Source organism: Lissotriton helveticus, chromosome 7 (assembly GCF_964261635.1).
Source record: "Lissotriton helveticus chromosome 7, aLisHel1.1, whole genome shotgun sequence".
Classification (NCBI taxonomy): Eukaryota; Metazoa; Chordata; class Amphibia; order Caudata; family Salamandridae; genus Lissotriton; species Lissotriton helveticus.
Genome location: NC_136068.1, coordinates 1,044,468,991 through 1,044,496,140, shown reverse-complemented (window position 1 = coordinate 1,044,496,140; position 27,150 = coordinate 1,044,468,991). Strand labels below are relative to the sequence as shown.

Sequence of the window (27,150 nt, the reverse complement as noted above, 5' to 3'; positions counted from 1 at the left end):
CTCATGGCGTAAACTGACAGTTCTTCCTTGGGCACGTCTCCCTACGTTCCCTTTGATAAACCATTTGTTAGCTCACTGGGGACCACAGTCACATATTTCGGACAGTGTGTACCAGTAAATACTCAAGTGCAAGATTCCCTGGTTGGAAGAGAATATTTGGAGTAAGGGTCTTCAATCTCACACAGTGCCATCAAATATTGCTACTAAAGATGCCAGCAAGCAGGGTTGGGATGTCCCATTGGAGGGTGCTGCAGTTCAGGGGAAAGGGTCATCCATCAAGTCAGCCAATTGGAGGAATTGGAGGGAACTAAAGGATGTGCACCTTTGCTCCCAGTTGTTAAGAGGGTGGTAATGTGCTACATAAACAATCAGGGATGAGGCAGGGTTCAGAACCTCATCCTATTAGTTCAACAGATCAGCACCTGGGCCGAGGCCATTCTGAAATCTATTACAGGAGTCAACCTCCAGGGGAAAGAGAAATGGGCAGAAGACAAACTGAGCAGGGCATTTCCTCCAAAGAGTTTTTTTATGGTGAAAGTGCTCTTCCAGATGCAAATGAGGTTTGGGTGTCCAATAATATACCCGTTTGCCTTGAAAGAGAAAGCCTTATACCGTTCTTCTGCAGGATTATTCCTGGTCAGAAGGATGGAAGATATACGCCATATCATGCAGGTGGCCGGCAGGACTATGTTACGCATTCACACAGATTGCAATGATATCCAATGTACTTCAAAGATCAAGGATAACAATGCCCTAGTCCTTCCGGTGGTTCCAGGTTGGAAGAAGCGTCCTGTCATTCCACTCTTGCTACAGCGCGTGGTTCAGCCACATTTGGTCATTCCAAGGGAGCCATATCCTCTGGTTGCACCACCTACTTCTGGGGTATGCTGATGAGTCTAGGTCTTCAGGCATGGCTCAAGAGGGTACATTTGCTATCTAAATGAGCGTTAGTCGGGAATAGAGGATAAGGCCCAGCATTTGAGGTGCCCTTGTACCCTAAGGGAAGACGTTTGACCAGTGGAATATGGAGAGAGAGAGAGAGCATCTGTAGTTTAGTTGATCCAAAGTTTTGAATTTCCTTAGGGATCATTCCTTTTGGATCTGGCAACCTCAACTCAATGTGCAGCAGGGTGAGCATTCAGAATCTTCTAGTTGGAGGAAGTAGAGCCTTGGTCGCAAGATTGTTCAAAATCTTATCTCTGGAACGAGTTACGGTACATGGTCAATATCCCTCAAGGGATCCACGTTTAGTTTAGAAGGCTCCCTTTGAGCCATTAGAGGGGGTCTCCTTAAAGTTTTTCACCCTTAAAGTTGTGTTTTTTTGGTGTCTGTTTCTTCCGCCAGGAGAGAGAGAATAGGCTATTTTTGAAATCCAAACCTTTCCTCAAGACGTTTCCAGATACAGTGGTGTTAAGGTCGATCCCACATGATTCCTTCTCAATTTCATACCTCCTGAGAGGTGGTACTTCCGGTAATGTCAGCAGATGCGACATTGGAAGAGGAATCTGTGTTTCGTCTTTTAGATGTCAAGAGAGCAAGGAAGACAGGAGGTGATGCCCTGGTACTTACGGGTATTCTTCGTTACTCAGTCCTGGGGGTAGATGTATCAAGCCTTTTGCGAATCGCAGAAGGCTTTTTTGCATTTATTGAAATGTATCACAAAATAAGGAATCACAAAAATGTACGATTCCTTAGTTTGCTTAAGCATTTAAGGAATCGGAAATTTTGCGATTCCTTAAATGCGATGTGTGTGTTTTAGAAATTGCAAATTTGTTTCAAGAAATCGCAAATTACCACCAACTTGTAGTTGGTGGTAATGTGCGATTTCGTTTAAAAATGCCCTATTTTGCATTTGTGAAGGTGGCATGTGACGCACATACATGCCCATATGGCATGTATATGCACCATATGCACACACATGTAAATTTCAGGGGTGCAGCAGGGTGTCTTTGAGACCCCTGCACCCTTGAAATTATTCTCAATTTGCGAATTCGCAAATTGCGATTCGCAAATTAAGAAATATTGCACAATCATTCCTATGGGCCTTCTGGCCCATAGGAATGCATGGGAAAGGATTCCTTAATTGCGAATTCGCAAATAAGGAAGACTAAGAAATCGCTAAAAAACGAGCGATTTTTTACATACATTCCATTTTGCAATTTCTAAATAGAGATTCCTTAAAAATCGCTATTTAGAAATCGCAAAATGGAATCTTGATACATCTACAGCCTGGTCTTCCTCGCCACAGTCCAGGTTTCCCCTCCCTCCTAGCCAAGGAACGTTGTAGCTTTGGTTTTAGATCAGTGCTTGGTGTTAAAAGAAGTGAAGGGGGCCTCCTCCTTTGTGTAGAGAAAGTGGACCATCTTGGTGGGATGGAAAACTAGTTTATAGGTTCATTTTTCACTATGGAGTATTCTACTCACAGGAGCCAAGCTCACTCTTAATGACTGTGGAAAGGAAGACCTGGACTTGCAATAATAAAGATTACTGCTAAGTAACAAGGGCAATATTTGCACCAGGGAACAATATTGCCTGATGCCAGCTTTATAAAAAAAAAAAATTCCAGATTTGTAAAGCGCTACTTATCAACGCAAAGTTATCCAGGCGCTGGGGGCTGCCGGGGAGATTAAGTGACCTATTGCCCAGAGCCACATGATGCGAAGCTGCCGCAGGGGATCGAAACACGAGCCTGCGCTCCGGCAGGATTTTTTATTTTTTTTTACCTTAGTGACGTTAAAGCCCCAGGAGAACTTTAAAACAAGAGCCTACAATTACAATCCGGTAGGCACAAATTCACGTATATAGGGCCCTGTTTAACAAGCTAAACAATCATGAGACGCATCTAAATAGGGGAACAAGAACAACCACCTTTTCGGGGGTGGGAGAGAAGACTCCTGCTCTTTGAATGTAGTAAAAATGCATATACCATTTTAAACCTGTAGCCCATCAAAAAGCACATCAGATTAACAAAGCAATAACAATGAACACATATGAATAGGGGATATGAAGTGATGCGCGAACGCCGCGGGCTGGTCCTGGCGCACACATCTCAATGAGGGTCCCAGCTTCTGGCCATCATGCAAGCGGGGACCCAGGCAGCCGTGAGCGGCAGTGGGTGAGGTCGCCTGTTTTCAAACTTGCCATGTCCATGTACTTAATCTTAGCAGTGAAAAAGGCATACCAATAAATACTTCAAACACACTAGGTTTTACCACCAATCCCAGGTTTATTTTTATATAGTAATCCATGGAAAGGGTTAGTACAAAGATAAAACGAGTACAAACAAAAAAAACAGGACACAGGTGAAATTTACAAGCATAAAAAATACAAACAGTCCTTTTCCCGGAAAGAGAAAAAAAATAAAAATCAATCTGTTACAGAGATGTCCATTCCCAGTTTCTCAATCGAGGACCGCACCTGTTTTGCAACTTCTTGAAATTGTTCAATTTTTTGAGTGTACTTCTTTTGCTGAAAAAAAAAATTAACAGTTTCAGTTTTCTAGGATTTCCGTTTCACCAAATACAAAACCCCTTTTGTTTAGATATTAAAATGCTGGTTCTGCTGCCAAGAAAATGAACAAACATTACTAATGCAATCATGAGAATGCGCCTCGTGGGCCAAAAGCGAATTCAGGCGAAAAGAAAATGCATGTAGCCAATATTTCGTAGTGTCCTAGGGTACTGGCCCAATGTCTAGTGCCACTACTAATATACAACTCAAGTTCTATGTAGGAGACAGGAATCGTTTCTGCTCTAACATCGAACACATGCGCTAAGTCCTGACGAAGGCGATCCATTAAAGTGTTTGAGCGAGCACGTAGCGCCCTCTCCTGGTTAAAGGGAGATAAGTCATAAAATACGTGTCACAACGAAGGCAACGATTCAGTTATAAAGGCGCAATAACATGCACCAAAGCACACGCTACCGAAATGCGCCAACAACAAGGCACGTAGCTTTCCAAACCAGGCAGTAAACGAAGCAAGACCAATTACACCGGGATACCATAAACAGGGGTGTGGAGACCCCAAGGTGGGAGAGGTGTGGCGCCGCGGCCAGGGCGACTGACGCTGGAATCTGGGGACCACGGTTCGATCCCCGGCTCCGGCGGCAGGTTAGCCCAGCACCATGTGACTCTGGGCAATAGCTCGCTTAATCTTCCCGACGGCCCCCAGCGCCTAGAGACCCTTATGGGTGATTGTGCGCTTTACAAATGTGGACTTTACTTTAAGGTGTTGCAGCAGAAAGAAGTGGCGCCACATGGGGCAGGCAGAGCCATGAAAAGCAGAGTCGGACTGTCAACCTTTATTTATTTTATTTTAAAAGTTTTATATAGCGCTGGCTAGACCCGGAGGTATCAGAGCGCTTTACATGAGCATCAGATCATAGTTACAGGTTACATCGTTACAAAGGTTTCACAGTTCTTAGAGCATGGCAACATAGTTACTTGTAAGGTCGAGATAAACAATAAGCACAAATACGTAAGGGGAAAAGCATGCAAGGGGAGAGATTCAGGGGGGGGTGGAGTAGGGGAAGTAGACAGATAATGAAGGAGGGGAGGATGAGAGTCACAGCATGGGGAGAAGAGGGAAAGGGTGACGGGGACACAAACCGGTAGACGAGTCAAGGCAACGTCCAAAGTCCAGTAAGTAAGAAGTTTAACTAGGACAAACGTGATAGCAAATATTTTCTGGCTTAATTGTGACTTAAGTCACAAACAAGCTGTATTTTAAAATATCTGGCGGGGTTAAGGCACCTAGCTTTGGGCGCCGAGGAGTTTAAGTGATTGTAAGGGTAAGATAACTTTCCGTTAATGCAGTTGCTGGAGAGGTAGATTTCTAGTCTACACACAGTTTTGACTCAAAGTAACAGTGTTAATGTGTCAGGTGCAAAGACCGTTTAACATGCACATCAGAGATTAGTATTTTTTAAAATCGTTCTGTGGGTTACTGCTTTTGTCACAAAGATCCTTTTAATTGCAGTCCATAAACTGCAATGCTAGTACTAGCACAGTGAATTATGAACCAGCATCAAGGAGGTGCCAGCAACTAGCAAGACCTAGGTTCAGAACCGTATTCCCCCCCCGCCCCCCTTCCCGCCCCAACCACACAAACTCATTATTCTAAGGTGGCTGAAAGGGGTTAATTTAAAATAGACAACCCCAACCACTGTGACATGTTTTAGATCCCGACTTGGTTTCTTCCCAGCACAAGCGGTCCTAAAACAATCTCCTTGGGGATGGAGTGGATACAGGACTCCCTCACTAATTCCGCAGAGAGTTTCAGAGAAGTTTGGCAGCCGATAGGGTCTCTATTGGCCACTGAATTGCATGAAATCACATGCCCAAAGTACCTTCGCCTCCTTCGATTCACAGCTCCAGATGCATCAAACACAGAACACGGATTTGAACTTTAGACTTCGCCATCTGCACACTGTTTCAAAGCTGAGATGGGACCTAAGCACACCAGTACGGAGAGGGCTTGAATATCCTTTTGACATTGTTGCTTATTTTAGAGTTCTTGTTCCACTATAGCATATAATTACCCATAGAAGTGCCTCACAAGGTTCGGAGGGGCCATGATGGACGGCACCCACACGGACATTAGTTGAAAAAATGTGTTATTGGGTGGTGGGCAGAAGTATGTCATGGGGAGAGGCTATCAGACATGTACAATGTTTATTTGATGCAGAATGACAATAAAAACAAAGTTAACCCTAAAACACAATCTCTACCAGTATGGGTGATGATTATTACACCTTGTGACCCTCACTGTCTTATGCGAAACTTCCAAGACAATGATTTACACACTTGCAGGACACATCTCTGTACAGTGGGTGAGATGTAAAACAGATGGGCTAGAAACAGGGTCATAGGACCATAATAGTCCACACTACCCTGAAAACAGGCATCTTTCCAGATAAATGGAAACGTGTGACGCTGCTCCCACTGAACAAAAAACAAAATGGAGACCCAGGTGACTTAAAACCTGCGCCCTATTTCTCTCCTCCCCGCCCCAGGAAAAATGTTGGAAAAGCTGGTTCAACGGCAATTGACGCACTTTATTGAGCAGGTCTCTGCACGACACTCAATCAGGCTTCCGAGCAGGGTTTAGCACAGGGTCTGCTCTACTGGAGGTGGCAGAGTCGATTAGGTGGTCACTGGATTCAGGAGCACCAGTATTACTGGTGCTCCAGGATCTGTCAGCAGCTTTTGATACCGATGACCACTTGATCCTGGGTGAGCGCCTACAAGAAGCGGGATTGGAGGGAAATGTTCTCACATTTATTTATATATTCAAAGTTTTATATAGCGCGAACAAGATCCTTACATATATCAGAGCGCTTCACAAAGACAGGGTAGGGGCAGTAGGAGTGAACAGAGATAATGGGAGCAATATAGTAGTCACTAACATGGTGGGATAATAGTAACATACATAAAACAAATCAATATACAATCAGGTAAACAAGTAATATAAGACGATACAAGTCATTGATCCCACTACAGGGGTGTTCAGGTGCACATTGGGTGTGTGGATGGCTTATACCCAAGTCTTAGTGTAGCGAGAACACTGAGTGGGGGCATCTGGAGAGTGAATCAACGTGGATCATATATTGGTAGTGACAACATCAAGTTAGAAGTATAGTGCCAGAGGACAGGTGAAACAGTGATACAAAGCAATGCAGAGTCTCTGATCCAGCACCAATCATGTTCAGGAGATCTTGGCCAGAAGGATGGTTTTCACCTCTTTCTTGAAGAGTGCAGTGGAGGAGATCAGCCTAGTTTCAGGCGGGAGCGCGTTCCAAATTCTGGGTGCCATTCCAGAGAAGGAGCGCTTGTATGTTTTCTCTTTCCGGAATCTACGAGGTTTCAGGAGTAGGTTTTTTGTACTTCTATTGGACCTCGAACCTCCTGAGATAGACAACTTTTGAGCGAGGTAGTTGGGTGCATTGTGGTGCACGGCCGCGTGCGTCATAACTGCAATTTTTAGCTGTATTCTGGCTTCAAAAGGCAGCCATTTTAGAGACTTTAAGTCTGGGGATATATGCGAATGTTTTCTTGAGCCAGTAATGAGTCTTGCTGCAGCGTTCAGGGAGGCTCTTAAGGGTGCAGTTGTGGATAGCGAGAGTCCTCTGAGGGCCACAATTCCGTAGTCTATTCGAGGGATGACTAGAGCTTGTACAGCAGTTTGGAAGTCTTCGGCAGGGAGGAAAGGTTTAATTTTCCTCAATGTGTTGATTTGGAAATTAGCTGCTTTTGTGGCTTTGCTAACGTGCTGCTGCATGTTGAGCTTGGCGTCGAGTGTGATGCCTAGGGATTTCGCCGAGTCCACGATGGTAGGTTGGACATTGAGTGCTGACCGATCTGAGTGGACGCTCTCAGAAAGTTGCCCTCACGCCATGTGCATCCCAACCGAAGCAACTCTGGTGCAGGGTACCTCAGGGCTCAGCACTGAGCCCGCTGCTTTTTAACATTTACCTAGCCCCTCTGTTCTCTGATCGCCAACTGGGGGGTGAAGGCTATTTCCTAAGCCGACGACACCCAGTTGGTTTTTTCCTGTAGAGAGCAGACAGTGGAGGGTTTTAAAAATTTCAAGGGGTGCTTACGCGATATAGCTACGTGGATGAATTCTAATAAATTAAAGCTTAACGCGGAAAAAACAGAGGTTATGTTTTTGGGGCAAGGTAGGATGCCAGTCAGAATTCTGGTGGCCAGCGGAAATGGGCACTCCTCCATCCCCAGCTGCCTTTATTCGAAACTTGGGCGTGAAATGGGAAGCAAATCTGACCTTTTTAGCCCAAATACAACAAGTCTCTGCTGTTTAAGTAAGCTAAAAAAATCTGCGTAAAATGCTCCACCTGCTTCCAGAAGATTGCCGAAAAACAGTTGTACATGCCACAGTTACATCTAGGCTTGATTATGCCAATGCACTGTATCTTGGCCTCCCAAAATATGCTATCCACCGCCTTCAAATGATTCAAAATGCGGCTGCGAGACTGGTTTGCCGAATTCCTTTCAGACAACATGTCTCTCCGCATTTATACAAACTCCACTGGTTACCAGTAAAAAAAAGAATCATATTTAAGGCTATGACAATGGCCTATCGGGCCTTAAATGGAAACTTCCCGCAGTATCTGAAGGAAAGACTCTGTCCTTACCAACAAAACGGGGCGTTGCGCTCAAACTCTTAACTGGCTGCATACCCCACGCTTTAAGAAAGCACCACTGGGGGAGTGGGGGGGGGGGGGGGGGAAGAGAAGAGCTTTCACAGTGACAACAGCTGTACTGTGGAACAACCTCCCTGCTTCACTTCGTAGCGCCGAGTCAGAACTCTGTTTTAAAAAGGCCTTAAAGACATGGCTCTTCAAGACAGCAGTGGTATAGAACTAATAGTTGCATTCTTGCACTTGATGCCTGTTTTTTTCCCCCCCAGTTTGTTTTAGCGCCGGGACACCCCTGTGTCTGGGGGTAGCTGTCGCGCTTAATAAATCTCATTATTATTATTAAGATATTGTTTTTACTTTTCCCCACCGTCTCCACTAATAAAGGGAGGAGAAGGTGAGGGATTATTCATCTCTAGTTAAGCCCCCCCCGTTCACCCTTCTAATAAGTGCTCCCTGAAATATGTTTGAGCTCACCCTGACCTTTAGGAGTCAGGGTGACCCAGATGATGAAGCATGACCCTATTAGTGTATGAGAGTTATATATAAAAAGGAAGGGTTTCCTTCCCGCACTAGTCAAGCTGAGCTAACTTACTCACTTGGGGTGACCCCCCCCTCTATTCCTTGTCCCTCTGTATTGGAAAGTACCACACCTATGATCCTTGGTGGGATACTTGTTTGAGTGTTTACATCTCAGTTTAGACACCATACTCTGGGATGAGTAGCACCATAAAAGGAATTAAACATACTAAGTGGAATTTAAATTGTGTGGAATTACTCAAAAGCAGACACATCCAATATTACTACAGTGCATGCATCTCTAATACAGAGAGTGGAAGACCTGCCTCCAAATAATAATTTCTCTTCAGCACTTGAAGGGATTAACAAGCAGAGTGCTGTTTCCTTTTAGTAGGCGAGACTCCTACTAAACAGCCGATGGCCCTTTAAGGGAGGTCTTTATGTTGGTGCCGGCGGGTAGTGAAAAGACCCCTCCCCTCGCTAGCCCCACCTACACCTCTGCAGGCTGGTGCTTTGAACAGAACGCTTATGCAGCAGTAGCGGTCATTTGACCACTTAGACCCAAGGTCTCTTGTGGTAATATTCTTCCAATATATAAATCACAATAACAATTTCATGAATACCATTTCACAGAAAGCATCTGATCAATAGAAAAGACAATTACAATCTGTTGCCAACAAAAAAAAAAAAAAGTTTATCAGAATCAGTGCTCAGTGAGTAGGTGATCACACAGTGAATAAAAACATTCACCGGAAGAGTGTATGATGTAAAATGGCAATGTAACATACATTTAATTGCCAATGTTGGTACAAATATAGGCAAAAAGTTCAAAGTAGAATAAGTGTCTCATTCAGCCATCCAATTAACAGGATTGATGGTGTTTCAACGTAAGATGATTTAGACCACAAAGCCCCATTTTAGTTTTTTTGCTCATTGGTATGGCCGGTTTAGGACGGGTTTAAGTTACAAGGTGATTGGATTCTGAATGAAACAAACAGCATTTGTAAGACACAACTGTCACCCCTAGGGGGATTGAGGTGCGGACTCTCCGAAGAACCAGGTCTCAAGTCTTTCTGAAGTCTGCCAGCTAGGGCGCTGTACGGAGCTGGAGGGGGAAGGTCGTTCCAGGTCTTGGCAGCAATGTAGATGGAGCAGCCACCGCTGCGATGGATGCAGGGAGTGATTGTGTGTGCGTGAGGGTGAGCAAAGAGGACCGCAGGTGTCTAGTGGGTTGGAAGTTCTATTGTTGGTTGAGGTAGGCAGGTACTAGGTTTTGGAGGTCTTTTTTTAGCGTGCATGAGGATCTTGGATTTGGCATCTTTTCTGGATGGGGAGCCAGTGTCGGTCTCAGGTTTTTTTGGGGGGGGGGGGGGGGGGGGGGGGGGGGGGGGTTGTGCGTTCATTTGGGGGGGTCCAGGATGAGTCTGCCTGCAGCATTCTGGTCTTCTGAGCAGCTGGGTGGAGATGCCGGCGTAGCATCCTGGGAACGGTTTCTGGGTCACACCCCTCATCAGCCAGGCTAGCTTGAATCCAGTGGCAAAGTGAGCAAGGGACCAACGTCTGGGCAAAAAAAGTTCCAGCGCTCCGCCAATCATCTCCTTGCGTTTGCTTTTGTCGCCCTAAGTTGTCAGGGTATGCCCGGACATGGGTCCCTTGCTCACTTTGTCACTGGATTCAAGTTAGCTTGGCTGATTAGGGGTGTTACCCCGAAAACGGTCCTAGAAAGACCTGGCTTGGCAGTTCAGGCTGGACCGTTCCCATAAGGAACAGGGTCAAGACTGATTTGCATATGGCTAGTTCTGAACTGGGGTGGCGAAGTGAGCTAAAGAATGATAATGGATTCAACCCAATCTGTGACTGGGGGTGATAGTTTGAAAAGTTTCAGCGCTCCGTCCATTATCTCCTTGTGTTTACGTTTACTAAGTTGGCACTTTTCTGCCTTAAAGATTCGAAAGCTTTCTGGAGTTTCCTGCTGCCTGGAACAGATTTGGGATCCCCGTAAAGATTGCGTTTTGGGCGCAGACAGAAAACATTAGGGGACTAGATGTGGGCAGGATGGGTCATTTAGCCATAATTGTTGGGGGTGGAACTATTCCCCGCCACACTTCAATTTCACAGGGCTAATCTACAGCACACACAAATTAACCTAACACTAATCTTTTGTGACATTAGACTTCTTCAAACTTTGACAGGAGTAGGGAATAACTTTCCACAACCAGATGTGGTGGTAGCCTAGAAAATTCACTCACTTCAAAGGATAGCACTAGATATAAATATTGAACCTCCTGAGCCACTCTTCAGTACACTACTGGGCCTGCAGACAGAGGAAGGACTGCCTTGATCCCCAGAGAAGTGGTTATTAACCTTTTGACTTCTGTGGACCCCCAATGAATTACTGGAATCTGGGACCCCTAACCGAGTCATTACTGGAAGGCGGGGACACAGAGTCTAAGCAAATTATATGATTTGAAGGTCAAAACTGTATACAATAATAATTGTACACTAAACAAATGCTCAAATATTAAAATATGTTGTGTGACTCACAATCAGAGAAAATGTTTGCTCATTTTCTATTTTGCTTCTTTATTTTTATGCACTTTTCATAGATTAGTTTTAATATTTAATTGTGTAAAGCAGTTGTCAGTCCTCAGACCACAGGTTAAGAATCACTGCTCCAGAGCACTGCCCTGCTGCTTGAAGCCTGCCTTTTCACCCCCAGAGGACTGTCCTGCTGCTTGAGGCCTGCCTGGTTGCCGTAGGCCTGCCCTGCTATCTAAAGGAAGACTGGGCCGGTATCTTCTAGGTATTGCTGGCTAACTTCATCTACACTGGTATTTAAAGATCCCACCAGGTGGTGTACAATCTGGAAGATGCCTTGATGATTTAGCCAGGTCTAGATGTGCAGGGCCTCCTGGCACAGAGCCCAGGACCACAGCACCACCATGCCTTTGCAAAACCACAGACAGTGGTGATGTTTTAAGGATCTGAAACCGCTTCCCCTTGACAAACAGCAGGAAGGCTTTCATCGACAATCAAATGGCCCCCCAACTCCAGAACGTTGATTTGGGGCAGGTCTCCGCCAGAGATCAGAGTCCTCTGATCTCTACCTCTCACTAATGACTTCCGCAACCCAGCAAGGGACTGGTCTGTCACCAGTATCAGCTCTTGGGTGGGGTAGGGAGAGATGTCTGCCACTGGTCCAATTGTGGTTGAGCAGTTACTACTGTAGATCTTTTGAAATAGGATTACCTAGTTGCTCCACTCTTTACAGGGCTCCACGGCATAGTTTGCCTTTTCACGAAAGAAGCAAGACCAGTCATTAAATGCACATCCTTGAATGATACCTGAACGTCAACTGAAAAGTCCATGGCTCTTCTCGGTGTGAAACCGGAGCACCATGGTAGTGCAGACCGTGCTGCCTATTAAGTCGGTCGTGTCCAGACCTTACAGCATGACATTCTGGACCGCATACTGCCCATCCTGGATGGTGTGTGCCAAATTGGCACACAATTAAGGGGCTAGTGGTAAAATCTCCACAACCAAGTCCCATAAATCATGGCAAACAGCTGGTGTTGACTGATCTGAAAGGGAGGTTTGTGGATGAAAAAATACTGTCAAAATGCCTCAATTTTTTTCATATCTCTGGCCATGGTGCACAGGAAGTAGCAAGAAAAGAATGGTTGTCACACCTTCTAGTGGAGGCTTGCCCTACCAGGCTCTCTGGTGGAGTAGGGTACTGTGTTAAGAAGTCAGGATTACTCGGATCAGGTCTGACAACATGCAAATTCTGTCTGCTTACAGGTGGGCACGAGAAGAGTTAGTCCAAGTGCCCATTAGGGTGTCAGTCGGGTCTTTGTTGAGCTGCAATAGCGGTTCGGATGCAGATTGTCCGGGTAGTAACTCTTCCATGATGACTTTAGTTTTTATCTCAACAGAAGGCAGCTGCAGATAGAAGACGTCAGCCTCCTGTGTAATGACCATGGCGAATGAAGCAGACTCTTCTGTGTAAGAACCACGGGGAGAAATCAGCCCCGTCTCAGGTGAGGTATCCAGCTCACTAACTTCCTCTAGATTCAACGAAGTTGGTTGGCTCCGATCACAGTCAGATCCAAACATTAGTTTGAGCACTGTGGGGGGCAGGCTCCTATGCAAAGGCATCATCTTGTCAGAGTATGTGTGCCTGACTTGTAGGAATAGAGCCAGAATATGGCTTCGGCCCAGGTTGAGACCGATTGCGTTTGTAGTCGGACAGAATAATGGGATAGACACAGCAGAAATAGGCATGGATCTTGGTGCTGGGTGTGAAGTCGGCTCTGGAGCGGGGGGGTGAACCCAATGTGGGCTCTGGAGGCCCAGCTGGTGCGAAGGACGGACCCGCTGGTGGTATCCCGATTGGAGGCCTCTGAGAACCTTAGGGACTACAGCCAGAGGTGCCAGAACAGTGTTGGAGATGCAGAACATTGCCTCATTAAACGTCTCAATCTGTTGTGGAGTCGCCAGACAGAGAATTCCGGGTGCATAGGAATCTGCTTCTTGGTAGGGGACCGAGACTGCAGGGTACCTTGATATCGTTCCAACTTCCTAGAGAATAGAGAGGCTGGTACGAGGCCCCTTGAACATCCTGTGCTTTTTGGATTTTCACTTAACTGAAGACTTGGACCGCAATGACAACGTGTTGCGTGACTGGTCCAGAGAGTAGGAATGGGTCTGTGCCCTTAACTTCAAGCAGGAGCTGACCATACGCGACCTCCTGCGGCAGCTTGTCTTCACTGTGAAGGATCACCTTCATGTGCATCAAGGGACAATCCGCTCAAGACTTGGAGTCATGGCTTGACCCCAAACACGAGAAACACCTTGTGAAGTTCTGTTCCAGACATCTGTTTGCAACAGTACCTAGAAGGCTTAAACCATTTAATTTTAGGAGGGGCCATGTTAGTTTGCACATTAGATAGAAAATCAGAAGAAAGGAGCCAACTGGCCAGAAAAATAAAAGCTAGCACCAGCTCCACTTACAAATGAGGGAAAAGAAAGGACATCAGTGTGCTTAGGTGGCGCCTATATGCACCTCCAGCCATAGTTTCCAGTGCAGAGCAGAATGGAGTAGGCACAGAGCCACACAACCCCATTCTCTGTTGTGGAGTGGTTATGCTAAAACCTCTTCTGGATCGAGTGTAGTACCTGGGGATATTACAAAGGATAGGAACCTGCGGGTAGAAGTATCCATCAGCAATTGGTTGGCTGGAGATAGAAGCTTCAAAGATTGAGTAGTTGACTTTCCTTAAACAGTTCTAGCGCCCAATCAGCTATTTCTCCAAATAACCTGGACACCTCAAAGGAAACCTCAATTAGAGCAGCTTGCTCATCTCCTGAAAACCTGGTTGAAATCATCTAGGCAAGCCTAAGCACAACACTGGTGCAAATAGCGCTACCCATGTAGTCCATAGAATCCAAACCAGTATGCAGTACATACATGGCCACATCTTAACCTCTTGCATTGTTGCAGCCAACAAGGTCCCAAGGTCTTCAGGACAGCCAGGAAGGTCTCGCTGGCCATGTTCCAAAAAGCAGGGAGTAAAATACACCTAGCAGGTTCTTTCTGACCTAGCATTTTAAGCCCTAATCCACAAAAAACGTACACTTCTAAAACCCCACAGGACCTCAAGGGAGGCACCATGAGACTCGCAGGGTGTCAGGCAGAGACTAACAGCAGGATCCAGTCCTGGTGCCACTGGGCAGCTGGGTACTTGCATGAAGTAGCCTCTTGAAACTTGTTATCTACCCTCTATACACAGAAGATCAACCAACTGACCCTTTGAGTCCTCTCTCTCTCTCTCTGTCCTTGGTGCAAGAGGGAACAGGTCAGGAAAGTGTTTTAAAGTGGGTGCCTGGAGATGCCACCTTTATGCCTGGTGCGAGCTAATGGGCAAGGGGCTCCTGGCCTCTCTGTATCCAATGGGGTAAACGTTGCCTGGGCCAATCCAAACCACTTTTCAGTAGTTCATGTTTTCCGTACTGCAAAACAGGTCTAAAACGCATGTGCCAAGGCATTTTCAAGATTGCGAAAGTCTTCAGCCTTATTAAACCCGAGCTCGGAAGGCGGAATGTGTGTGTGAGAAGTGTTATACATTAGTAATCTTGTGTCTAACACTAAAATTCAGCTTGGAGCAGGTACTGTACCCACAAGAAACAGTCAAAAGTCTGGTAGGACAAAAGCAGGGTCCTTCAGCGACCAGACAGTGGACACATAAGAATCTTCTTCTCAGGTCTTTTGAGCCACATGCAACACGTGGGGCACATTTGAAAGGTAGAGAATTGGATGCAAAGCAGGATTCGAAACTGCAGTTTCAAGAAGAATGCCCACAGTCCCCAGCAAAGGCGAAATTGTGGTTTTCAAGGTGGGAAATGTTCCACCCATTACTCCAGCCCAGACAAAAATCATGCACCATTTTGTCAACATATCAGACGTTGCAAGGTGTTGTTCCCAAAGAGCAAAACTGATTTGAGAGCCAAGAATGATATTTAAGGAAGACAGATTTGCAAATATTTTATGGAAATAAACATGGAATTCAGTATTAACCAGGGGAGGATGGTGCTAGGAATCTGTTCCTTGAAGCTGGTGCATCCCTAAGCAACAAATAAAAATTAATTTTATACTTAAACTACTGATGGGCCCAACACAGATGTATTTAATTATTATTAGATTTTTTTAATACCTCTGTTTTTATACACATCAGAAAGTAATAACATTGACATGTTACAGTGCTGCGCAGACATCAAACCCCTCAAAGTCAGAAATACTTGTTGGCACACTGTTCCCCCGCTATGCTAACCCCATGTGGTAAAATCTGTTGGGGGCACCCGCCCAGTCAATTATTAGAGGTGGGCGGAACTCTAGGAGTTTCACTCCTGATAATTCGGCGAATGGGTAGAAATTGGTACGTGGCACTGCTAGTGCTGACTTGGCACAGGGAGCTTGTTCCACGCTGCAAGATCAGTGTGACCGCCACCAAACGGCGCACCAGGGATCAATGCTGTGTCTCCTGGCACAAAGGCTCTTGCTGGGTATTATTCCCTTCACCCGAGGTTATTTCATTATTCCCAATCTTGGTTCCACCCACCAATCGTCTCCAGGCCGAAACAGGGAACTCCATGCAAATGACAGCACTGGAGAGGAAATTAAGGAACCCAACTATGCAGCAAAGAGCTATTAGTGATCTACTGTCTTATGGAGCAAATATCCTATACGCACAAATTTAACTCGAGTCATCTTCAAGGGGGCATCCATTAAAACTCATGTCTTAAATCAAATGCTAGTCGTGTATCTGCTGCAAGAAAAGATCTTAGCCACATTCTTAGATGACATAGGCGTATGACTTCATAGAGAAGGTCTATGTTTACACAGCACAATCAATTCTCAACTTGCAGACTGAAATCAACAGATGTGTTAATACCACAGCACAGGACCGTTGCAAAATAAATATTACCGATAGCAGGGATGCCTACTAATTGCTTTTCTCATTATTTCCTCAAGGACCTTCCATGGGAACTGCAAGAAGTCGGAGAGGATGTACCAAGAATTGAAGGAGGAAATAAACTAATCCTATTGTATATTGATGACTGAACTGCAGGTGCCCCACAAAAGATGGAAAAAAAGCCTGCAGCTAGTTAAGGCTGAAAACAGAATCACATACTCCATCACGTTTATGATCTGATCTGGGCTAGGTTTGTCACAGACGGAAAAATGTAGCTTCTTAAAGAAAACAATTTTAAAAAAATGATGCATCTTATTTGGCCACACTGGTTCTATCATAAATTGTATTGGTATAAGATCAGGTTAAAACAAAAAAAATAAGACAACCACAGTAGTAAAAAGAGTATCATGGTTCACTTGCCATTTAGAAGAATTCAATCAATGCATTTGAATTTCTTGCTACTGCTTGACTAGATAAAATTCCAGTTTCAGAAAAGCACTTAAATGCCCAGACGATCAAATGTTGTCTTTAAACCTACAGTAGCACTTAACCATATGTTTGGAGAGAATCTTATTTGCACAAGAAATCTAGGATGACCGACTTACCTAGCTCTCTTGGAACAGTCCAGATAAACTTATCAAAGAAACTGTTGCAGCTACTACAGAATTAAAAAAGCAAATTTCAAGCAGTGTGTGCCATGTGGGACTTCAGCTGTACTGAGGGCAAAACCACCCACCTCGCTAGCCACTAGCTCGGACTAGTTAAATTCTAGAACATTAGACAAGGGGGTGCCACAGGGATCACGTTTGAGCCCCACCGTCTTCAATATTTATGTGCCCCCTCACCCCCAGGCACAGTGTTAAGATCGTGAGGCTTTGGGGGTCATCTCATATGCAGATGACAGTCATTACCATGGGGCCCAACCCTGAATCTACAAAACTAAAGTTCACGGAATACGCGAATAAGATTGCCGCATGGATGCCCACCAATGATCTTCAAATGAACATCCGCAAGGCGGAGATACTGCTTTTCGGAAAGCTCATTCCTTTTGGGCCAGTGATTGGTAGCCTAGGGAACTGGGGACTATTCTCATTACAAAAAAGTAATAAAAACCTAGGCGTTCTAATGGACGAAAACCGGTCTTTGAAAGAACATGTTCTGCCTGATTCTGTCTCGGCTCGACTATGCAAACGCACTATTTAGTGGCTTGCCCGACTACATGGTACACCGCTTGCAGGTGATCCGAAATGCGGCGGTTCGTCTGTTATTCTCGATACCTAGGAGATCCAGTGTGCGGAGCCATATACGAAGCCTTTACTGGCTCCCAGTGCCGCATCGAATTCTTTTTAAGGTTCTGGTTCTGGCATTTCGAGCTGTCCATCGTCTTGGACCGGTTTATCTGCAAAAACGGTTCTCATTCTACACCCCAAACCGTGCACTGCGCTCTGCCAACCAATGTCAAATGGCCCTGCCTAGATACAAATATGCCAGACTGGGAGGCCAGTCCACTGCGGTTAAAGCCGCCAGAGCCTGAAAGGCACTTCCTCTGTACCTTAGAGCCTCTCCGACCATCTCTGTTTTTAAGAAGGGGTTAAAAACCCATCTGTTCAATGCCCCTCTCTAGTTGGGTTGGTTATGCTATGTTCTGACACTCTCCTTGTCTAAAACTCACCGCGCCAGGATACTCTGTAGTAACAGAGCGCGATACAAAAGATTTAATAACATAACATGTGGATTCAAACTCTGGAACATGCTTCGGCCTGATGCGCATGCTCAGAAAAGCTTTTCAGTGGCTACCTTTGCAGACCAAGAAATCACTCACCCAGGCACTTATTGTGAATCGCCTGGACTATGGAAATTTGCTAATGGTTGCAATGAATGAGGTTTTTTCCCCAAGCCCCAGTTGATCCAGGACACAGCAGCACGATGGTTTGAAACCTACCCTTTCGCTCTCCTTCTGATGCCACATTGAGACCTCTGCACTGGATGCATATAAGAAAGCACCCCCCTTTTAAGCTTTTATGTTTAATCCATAGGTCTCTTCATGGAAGTGGGCCTCGTTACCTACACAATAGGTTGCAACCATACATTCCTATTCACAACCTTAGATCCAATGAGCAACTGCTATTACGCCCCTGGCGCAACCTTACTGTCAGGTACGGGGGCCAGCCTCTTTATTTGGCCCCCACCACTGGAATCAGCTGCTGCTACATCTTCGCTCCTGCGTCAATCTAGCACATCTTAAAAAAACTCCTTAAAACACAGCCTTTTAATCTGTAGATTTTTACCAAATAGACTGTGGTCTGCCAGAGCACCGAGAGACCCATGGGAGAGGGGGTGATTTGCTTGCTTTACAAATATCTATACCATAACATATGTTTACATGACAAGCGCTACAAGGGCACCTCCTGCTGTGAATATGTAAAAGCACACAGTCTTCAAGTAGAAACTCACTGAACATGCCCTTCCAGTAGAATATTTACCGGCAGTTCGTTATTGCCATGAAACCTCGACACACAAAAGTTCACCCAAGAGCAAACATTAAGAGCAAAATTGCAGGAGAAAATGTCAAAGCTAAAAAACAACCACTGGCTGGGAATTTATGATTTTGATTACGCTGTGTAACTCTACTCTATAAAACCTGGTCATACATGTAGGAAGTGCTGTTTCACCTGGTCTAGTTCGGAGTTCTGGTCACAAACTCAACCTGGAACAAGCATGGCAAAGCCACTACCATCTGGTCCATTTTACACGAATGTGTTCTCTATAGCAATGGTTGCCTGTATGTGGAGCATGTTGTGTAATGAAGAACGGGTGTTGTATGTGTGTGTATGAGATCGCAATGGTGTGTGTGAGAGACACACAGCTATAAATGCCATTGTTGGGAGGGTGTATGTGGGGGCAGTGGAAAGTGTGATTTATCAGCACTGAAATGAATAATATTTAGTTTGTACAAGTAAAGAGTAGAGAGAAAGTAGCGAAAAAAGCAGACTGCCCTCAAGAAGGGAGATTACCAGAGCAAAGTTTTCCAAGGGGAGACCAACATTTGTTAAACTTGTACCCAATGTCTTAAATGTAGCGATCTATTCATGTTTCCCAACATCTTCGGCTCTGTGCCCACACCTACTAGTTCACTGGTTCTTCTACTTCAGAACACCAAGGGGCACAGAACAGTACACGATAGAGCCCCAAAATATACTGCCCGACAGAACTTAGTGGAGGTGCTCTGAAAGCATTCATGGTCCCAGGCTTGGCCAACGGTGCACTACCTAGCGTTAAATCACCTTTGCAAAATAGTAACGTCGTATGTTGCACTAAAAAATGCTCAAAAATAAAATAAATATCCCTCCCAGAGCACCCCAACTAGTATTAGCGAGACATTGCAGAGCACCGCTCAGTAAGGAGCCCCGACCCCAGCAGAGACCCCATGTACACCGACCAGAGAGTACCCAACAAGGGCTCTCCACGCAATATTAGGAAACACTGTCCTCCACCACAACAAGCAGAGCATCGCCACTCACTATGCAGCCCTGCCTTCAGCACATTTCGCAATCTGATGCTCTCCTCTCCATCGCTCTCAGCGTCATCCAGTTTAGAGACACCATCCACAGCACAACTCCCTCCATGCTAGGACAGGATGTCCGGGCCGAAGCAAGGTATTATTAAATTATTATTATTAAATTTATAAGGCGGACAGCTACCCGGAGGTTTCCCGGCGCCAAGGACAGATCACAACAGAAAGGACAGCATTTACTGGTTAAATAGTCAGGACTTAAGGCCTTTGCGGAAAATCTTGTGGCTGACTTCATGACGAAGTGATAAAGGTAGTGAATTCTACAACACGGAGGCCAAATAGGAGAAGGAACGTCAGCCCATACGTGATAGTTTAAATCTGGAGACTAAGAACTTGGCTTGGGATGAGGATCAGAGTAGACGTGTCGGGAGATAGGTCTGGGCTAGGAAGCAAAGATAATAAGGTGCTGTGCCTAGTTTAATCTTATGCATGTAGCATAAGCCCTTAAATGTAGTCCGGTTCTCGATCCTGAGCCAGTGGAGGTCACGGAGAGTGCCTGTGATGGAGGATGTTTTGGGGTACAAGACAAAGTAACCAGGCTGCAGAATTCTAGACAGTTTGCAATTTACATACTAACTCCCGCTTCTAAATATAGGATGTTGCCATAGTCCAGCCTCAACATAATTAAGGCTTGAACGACAGTTCTTTGAGTGGATTCTGGCAGCATCCAAAGTATCTTACGCAGCCATTTAAGAATAGTAAAGCAAATGGATGTGGTCTTAGCTACTTGCTGTTTCATTGACAGCTGATCATCAATCACTATGCCCAAGTTACGTAAAGTTTGCACCTGTTTGGGAAGTTCACCCATTTCTGGCGGCCAGTGATCAGGGCCCCAGAGATCTTTATCTTTTCCCCATGATCAAGACCTCCGTATCCCCCCCCCCCATTTAGCTTTAGCAAGTTAGTGTGCATCCAGCTGGCGATTTTATACAGCCCTACCTCTAAAGAGGAAACTCTAGAGTTTATTAGCGGATAAAGAAGAGAAGCTGGGTGTCATGCGCATAAGAGAAGATAGACAAGGTACTCCACAAAATATCACAGGTTCCTGCTTCCCGGACCAGTTCCCATTTAATATTAAAGTGCGCAACTGCAAAACCGTCCACATGTTGAGCTGAGCATCAGGATGATTTTGTATGTTCTAGAGCATACTAGTTCCTACTTGCCAAGCCCCCCCCCCCCACCCCCCCACGAACAGATCTACCCAAGCAGAGGCCTCAATTCAAGATTATGGATTTTCCATTGAAACAAGCGTGTACCTTCCAATATTAAGACAATTGCAAAGCGCAGTGTGCCAACAAGTGCCACGTTACTAGATTAAGGACCATTGTTTCCAACACCCACCCAATATTCGAGGACTCCATTCTAGAAAAAGTACCCTATTTAAGTAGCTCCATGCCATGCAGATCATCCCATCTATCGGTCATAGTGCATTAAAATCAAGCTATATAAAATTATATGTTCCACCGCCAGCAAATTCATCTAGCAATTACACATAAAAAAATAAATCCTCTTTCTGGTGGAAGCAAAGCCAGACACAACACTCACCTTCCCGAGGCTCTGATCTTTCCTATTTCCAATCTCACCCTTGTTCAGTCAGATATGTTACTTCCTGCTTTCAAAATAAACTAACAGACAATCTACCTGAGCACACAAATATGTCTTCCCAATACATCTTACTCTAGTCTCGACCACCGCTTCAAGTGAAACATTTTCTTAAGCTGTTACTGCCTATGGTACAAAGGCGTGACTAGAGATTTCTTAAAGTATCGCTCATTCTACAACTGCCAGGCCTGCATAAAACTAGCACCACAGTTGGTTAAAGGCAATATTCGACCCAGAGTTAAAAATTGCCATGCTCCTGGTGCTTGGGACCGGAGGTCAGAAGCTATGCAATTAAGGCCAGATGCTGTATATCTGCTGCCTGGTCTACAATGTTAAGAATATTCCAAGCAATAGCTGAAGTGGGTTAACCAAAGTACTCCTGTATTTTTATTTTTAATTCTTCATTAAATTTATATTACACAAGTCTGGCGAGACTCTAGCCCGAACCTAGCAAGCACCGGCAAACCCAATTGGTCTTGCTTCTACAATGCTACGCGAGAGAGACAATTTGCTTTGCTAATGCCTGACCAGCCATGTAAAAAAAAAAATCGGGAAAGAAATTAAAAGAGGGCATTCTATTATTTCAAGAGGGTCATCGAGTTGTACGACGGCATGTGCTTTGCTTCATCACGTCACTGTGCAGTGAAGGTACAGAGTGTCTGTACTCTTGCAAATATACAAAATATTGTTTGTATTGATTTCTACACTTTTAACAAGAAAGTCTCTGCTATTGCTTTTGCAAATGACGTCTGTTTAAAAGCCTTCAGCACAGACAAATTTCAGATTAACTGTTTTCATTATCTGTACAAAAATGTCTTAGAGCGAGGTGAACATCTGAAAATAAACTAGTGGGGAACACGCATTGGTAATGTATCTGTTTCGCTTATGTGATGAATAATAAGCTGTTTTTAGGGCTCGCCTGCGTTGCAGCGCGAAGCGCGCAGCCGAGCCTTATTGTCGTCGTCTTGCCTTCCCAAGTGGTACAGACTGGTGCACGAGCGTACACCGGTCTGTGAACGTGCGAGCCGCAGGGAAGGCCAACGTGCACGCTCACGGCGTCACGCTCCTGCCAACCCGCGTCTCTTCTAAGGCGCGCTCCAGGCCGACTTGTTTTGCTTCCCCTCCCTATTTCCCCTCACTTCATATATGCCCCCTCTCCAGTCACCCGTTCTGACTTCTCCCACATGCTTGGTTATTAGCACGGTACCCGCTTCTCTGATGCCGTGCTCCGTGAGCACACCCCCAGCGGTTATCTTTCGTTTTGCAGGCACATACATGAAATAAATATTCACATGCTTGAAAAAACAAGAAACCCGTAGTTTGCAAAAAGGAAAAAAGGTTGCATCTTGCCCATTCATCGCCCGATGAATACCTCTCGGGTTATCTGAGTCCTGCTGAATCACATGCACGCCCCTAGTTCCAGCGCCACTGCTACTTCACCCCTACTTCCAGCGCTATGCTTCCGTGGCCGGCACAGGCTGATATGTACTCTATCGTGCCATGCGCACCCCTCTGCTGCCCTCAATGCGCTCTCTGAGCCCGGTGGCCTCGTCAGACTCTGCCATAGAGACACCTCACTGCAGACACCCACGCAGATGAGCCATGCTCTCCTCGGTTCTAGGCCGCCACCGTCTTCCTATATGTTTCAGTCGAACAACGGAAACTCAATTGGGGTGAAGACCAACCTCACGTGGACCGGACACAGCACACCTTCAGGGGGCTGCTCCCTGGCACAGGCGCTGCGGCCCCTCCACGCTCACTCATCGGCAAGGCTGGTGTGTCCGACGGCCGTGCTGCTGCTCCTGACCTCTGCGAACACAGGTAAGGTGGATCAATGCTTTATGTCGGCGATTGCGCAACGATTCCAGGCCATGAGTGAACCTCTGTGTTGATGCGCTTCACAACTCTGAGATAGCCGAGCGGGTTCATGCACCTTCATGTTCATGCTTGTTGCAGTGGTCAATAGCTAGCCTCTGGGTCATAACGGGGTATGCCCGACTTGGGCCAGCTTCCCAAAGCTGAAGAATACATTTGCATAATAAGAACACTTTCTGACTGTTTAAGCGCCAAGAGACAAAGCAGCTAGTCATGTGTACTATATATATTTTTTTGCTTAGATCTGAGCTGATAGAATACATTATACTCTGCGTACAGAGTGCTTGAGCTATATGCCGGCACTCACGCTGCCAGCAGTGAGCACCCTGCCGGGGTCTGCTGCGGGTTATTTCTACCATTCGTATTATTCTTTCATTTCCATTGTATTTCAATATGTCCTTGCCCTCAAAAATAAGTTGATATGTTGTACTGTTATGCGGGGGAATTTATTAATTTTTTATTGACCCTATTCCTGGGCGTTTCCCGTTACCCACAGGGACGCCCTGTGCCACCGGAATCATTCGAAGATCTTTAGGTCAGCAGCACCAATATCGTAAACGACAGTCTTTCTTTCAGGTGTGTTCCAGGAGGTTTAGAGTAACTTCTGAGATTGACACATGGCAGCACTTTATGCAGTGTTAAAGAAAGATAACCGCACCTCCGTGGTCATCACGCACTACATGAAAGCACTTTCCACATATGCTCAAAACAGAAACACCCTTACAGTCACGCATAGTGTAGGTTGCAATCCGTATGGGTAAGCGCTTCAGCGCCCCCAAAAGAGTAGTACACGCTATACAAATACATTTCGGTACGTTATTTACATGATGACATTTGTGCAATATACCTAAATGTGTGGTTATTTATAGCCAAGGATTCTGAATGTTTGTATCATCTGGAATGGAAACTAACCTATAAGTTCTAGCATATTTGCACAGCAGATACATTAAATCCAAAAAGATAAAAATAAAGTAAAAAATGATTGTCAAATGACCTTTTGGTTACAGTAAGCTGCTAATGACCTTGTGTAGTCATGGTGCGGATAGATTATGGCAGATAAACATAACATTTTCTCCATTTATGTGGAACTAAGGTGCGCAAAACGAGTACTTTGCAGTAGCAGAATAATTGGGAGCTAAAACATTATACTTAGGCATGCAGTTATTCTCACACACTGGCAGATTGGCCCCATTCATCAGATCTCGTAGATTCGTGGAGTATTGCTGGGAACCTTTATGGATCAATGAAAATTAAAAACAAATGCTCCAAGTGTAGCACTAATTCACTGGGGGCAAACTTGTCAGTTTAAATAAAGAAGGGTGCTTTGTTATTCGGTTTCGTCTTTATAAGAAATCAGACCTATATTTCACTGCCCAGCATCTGACACTTGACTCTCCCACCGCTGTCTGCGGCTTTAATAGTTTCATAAACGGATGCAATAAAGTTGTAGCAGCAAACTTGTAGGTGGTGTTCAGAAACGGTTAATACTCTGTCCACAGACCCCACATTTGGAGGTAAGTCAAAAGGTCTTGAAGTTGACTAGGACATGCACTCACAGCTAATGCCATGTCTGCTGCCTCAGGCAACCAGGATTTCTTCTGGTTAAGAGCCGGGTTCTGGTAGTCCGGGCTACTTGGAGATGGAAATATTAGCATTTTGACATCATGAAAATGTTCATGTCCGTTCAATAGTTTGTCTCTGAAAATGATTAGGATGAAACAAGTGACCGATGTATTGTTGGAGTTAAAATTTGTATATCTGTGCATTGATTATGTAGTTTGTTTGATATGTATGACCTGAAAATACATGACTGGTTATAGCCGAATGTAGAATGACTACTCAGTGTTTGGGCATGTTCTTGGATGAACTTTGGCCTTAGATTCGAAGTAAAAGAGACAGGAGTTATTTATCAAAGTTTGAGTTTTAGGACGTATGTAGTTATCCATATACATTATTTCTATTTTGGCTGTTTGCTTTGGTTGTGTATTTGAGTTTTTTAGTGATGTGTAGCATGTTGCTATAAAAGTGGGCAATTATGTCCTTGCCGTTGGTCTTGAGATTTTGAAGGATGTAGGTGCCCTTAGTGAGTGTTGTAGATCTATTTACAAGGCCTGGGGACAATTTAAGGGGAATACATTTTCAGTTGTTAAGCTGTGCTGAATATGGAGAGCCTCTGGCTTGGTCTTACTTCGGAGGTAGCTGAACAGTATATTCTGGCTTGTGACATTGAGCTTTGCTCTGCTTTAGTACCAGTAAGCATGCATCACTTTCATGGACTCCTTTTGGGCTTTGTGTTAGTTTTTGATGCTGGTTTTCGTTTCAGGCTGTCCGTGGAAGCTGAATTGAAGTCGTTTGAGGAGATTGTGGGCGTTATGCATTTTAAGTTGGGTAGCAACAGAATTGTATGTTTTTGCTTTTGAGGGTTAACACCAGGTCTCTAAATGCTGGTGTTCTTGGAGGTAACAGTTGGCCTTTTCACAAAGGACTTTGAAGATGGCTTGTTATGATGCATGCTTGGCAAATGACTGGTTCATAAGGAGTGTAGAAAATTGTGCTTTAAGTTATGCTAGCTCTTTGACAAGTTTGGTAACGATGGTGTTTCTGGAAGGGGTGGAGTATTTTAGTGTTCTTTGTTTTAACACGAAAATATGAGATCTGACATACTAAACCCTTGGATTTTTTAGTGACTGTGCTAGAGCTGCTCTAGCTTATCTTAAGGCAACCATTCAAACGAGACTGACTACTTATTAGGAGTGCTGCTGATTATCCGGGTTTCTGTCTTTTGTTACAATCAATTGAAGATAAGTTATCCTTATCCAGAGGTGGACGCGAACCGTGCAAGTTATATCTGATTTGTGATATAAGGGTTCTTTTGGTCAGATATGAATTTGAATGTTGTTAGCATACAGTTAGACTTGTGACTGGTTTTGTGAGATGATCACTCTTTTGCAGGTTCCTGGACTGTGGGTTGCGTCGCAAGGCACAATGAAGCATAACTTGTAACTTACTCCGAGATGTCTCTCCAAGAAGTTTCAGGATTTTTCTGTTTGTGGAATAACATTTGATGCATTTGATGTGTGTCCTCATGTAACGTAACTGGTAATATGTAAAGCGCTCCGATACCTGATTCGGTTCGGGTCTAGTTCGTGCTATATAAAACTCAGCTAATTATAATAATAATTGCCTCCCCGTCTATAGCACGGCAGAATTCCCTGCCCTCTAAGGTGGGCGTAAGTTGTTGCAATCAATCATCTGCGTACTTCAGGACAGGGCTTTTTGGACCCAAGAGGGGGGTTTGGTGTAGCGCTCAGTGCCCTCATTTTGTGTTTCGATGCACTGCCCCCTCCACTTCCAGAGACGGGGAGGCTGCCCGGTATCCGAGTTGGGCTCCGGGGACAATTTCCTCCTGATTGGCACACCGGCCTTTCCTTTCATCCTGCCAGGGACTTCACACGTCAGTCTGGGGCATTGTCCGGGCAAAAACAGGAACTGACGGGGGGCCGAGGCAAAGCGCCAGCCATAAAATGCTAAAAGGCAGCTCTTCCTGCGTCTCTTTCTTCCCGTCTGTCGCCGTCCCTTTCTTTCTTCTATCTTTCCTTTTCCTTAGTTTGCTTTTCAATCTTTATGTCTCGTCATTTCTTTTACATGTACTTTATCTTTATATATTTCTGTGGTTCTTTCTTTCAAATATTCTTTATGTATTTATCTTTCTTTGTTGTTACCTTTCTCTCTTTTATGCCATATTTCCCTACATTGTTCCTCTTCACCCCTTCCTTGTTCCATTTCTTTCTTGCTGTCTCCACTCCCACCCTTCCCCCTCTTTCTCACTCCTTCTCTCTTTGTTCGCCTCTTTCGTCATTCTTCCTACAATCCACAGGTTTACTACCTCCTTATTTCATCTTCTTTTTCCCTGTTCGCTCTGTTTTGTTGTGATCTTTAAAAAAATACCACT

The 27,150-nt window shown here is 45.0% G+C and overlaps 1 protein-coding gene across 1 annotated transcript in view; it reads right to left on the bottom strand.

Annotated features, from left to right (window-relative positions):
• Positions 1 to 3,202: 3,202 nt before the first annotated feature.
• BIRC5 (baculoviral IAP repeat containing 5) overlaps positions 3,203 to 27,150 on the bottom strand; it is a 122,817-nt gene continuing 98,869 nt past the window's right edge. The window contains exon 4 of the mRNA XM_078653876.1: positions 3,203 to 3,468. Within this exon, the coding sequence (XP_078510002.1) occupies positions 3,367 to 3,468 (102 nt within the window). The 3' untranslated portion in view covers positions 3,203 to 3,366. The remainder of the gene's footprint in view (positions 3,469 to 27,150) is intronic.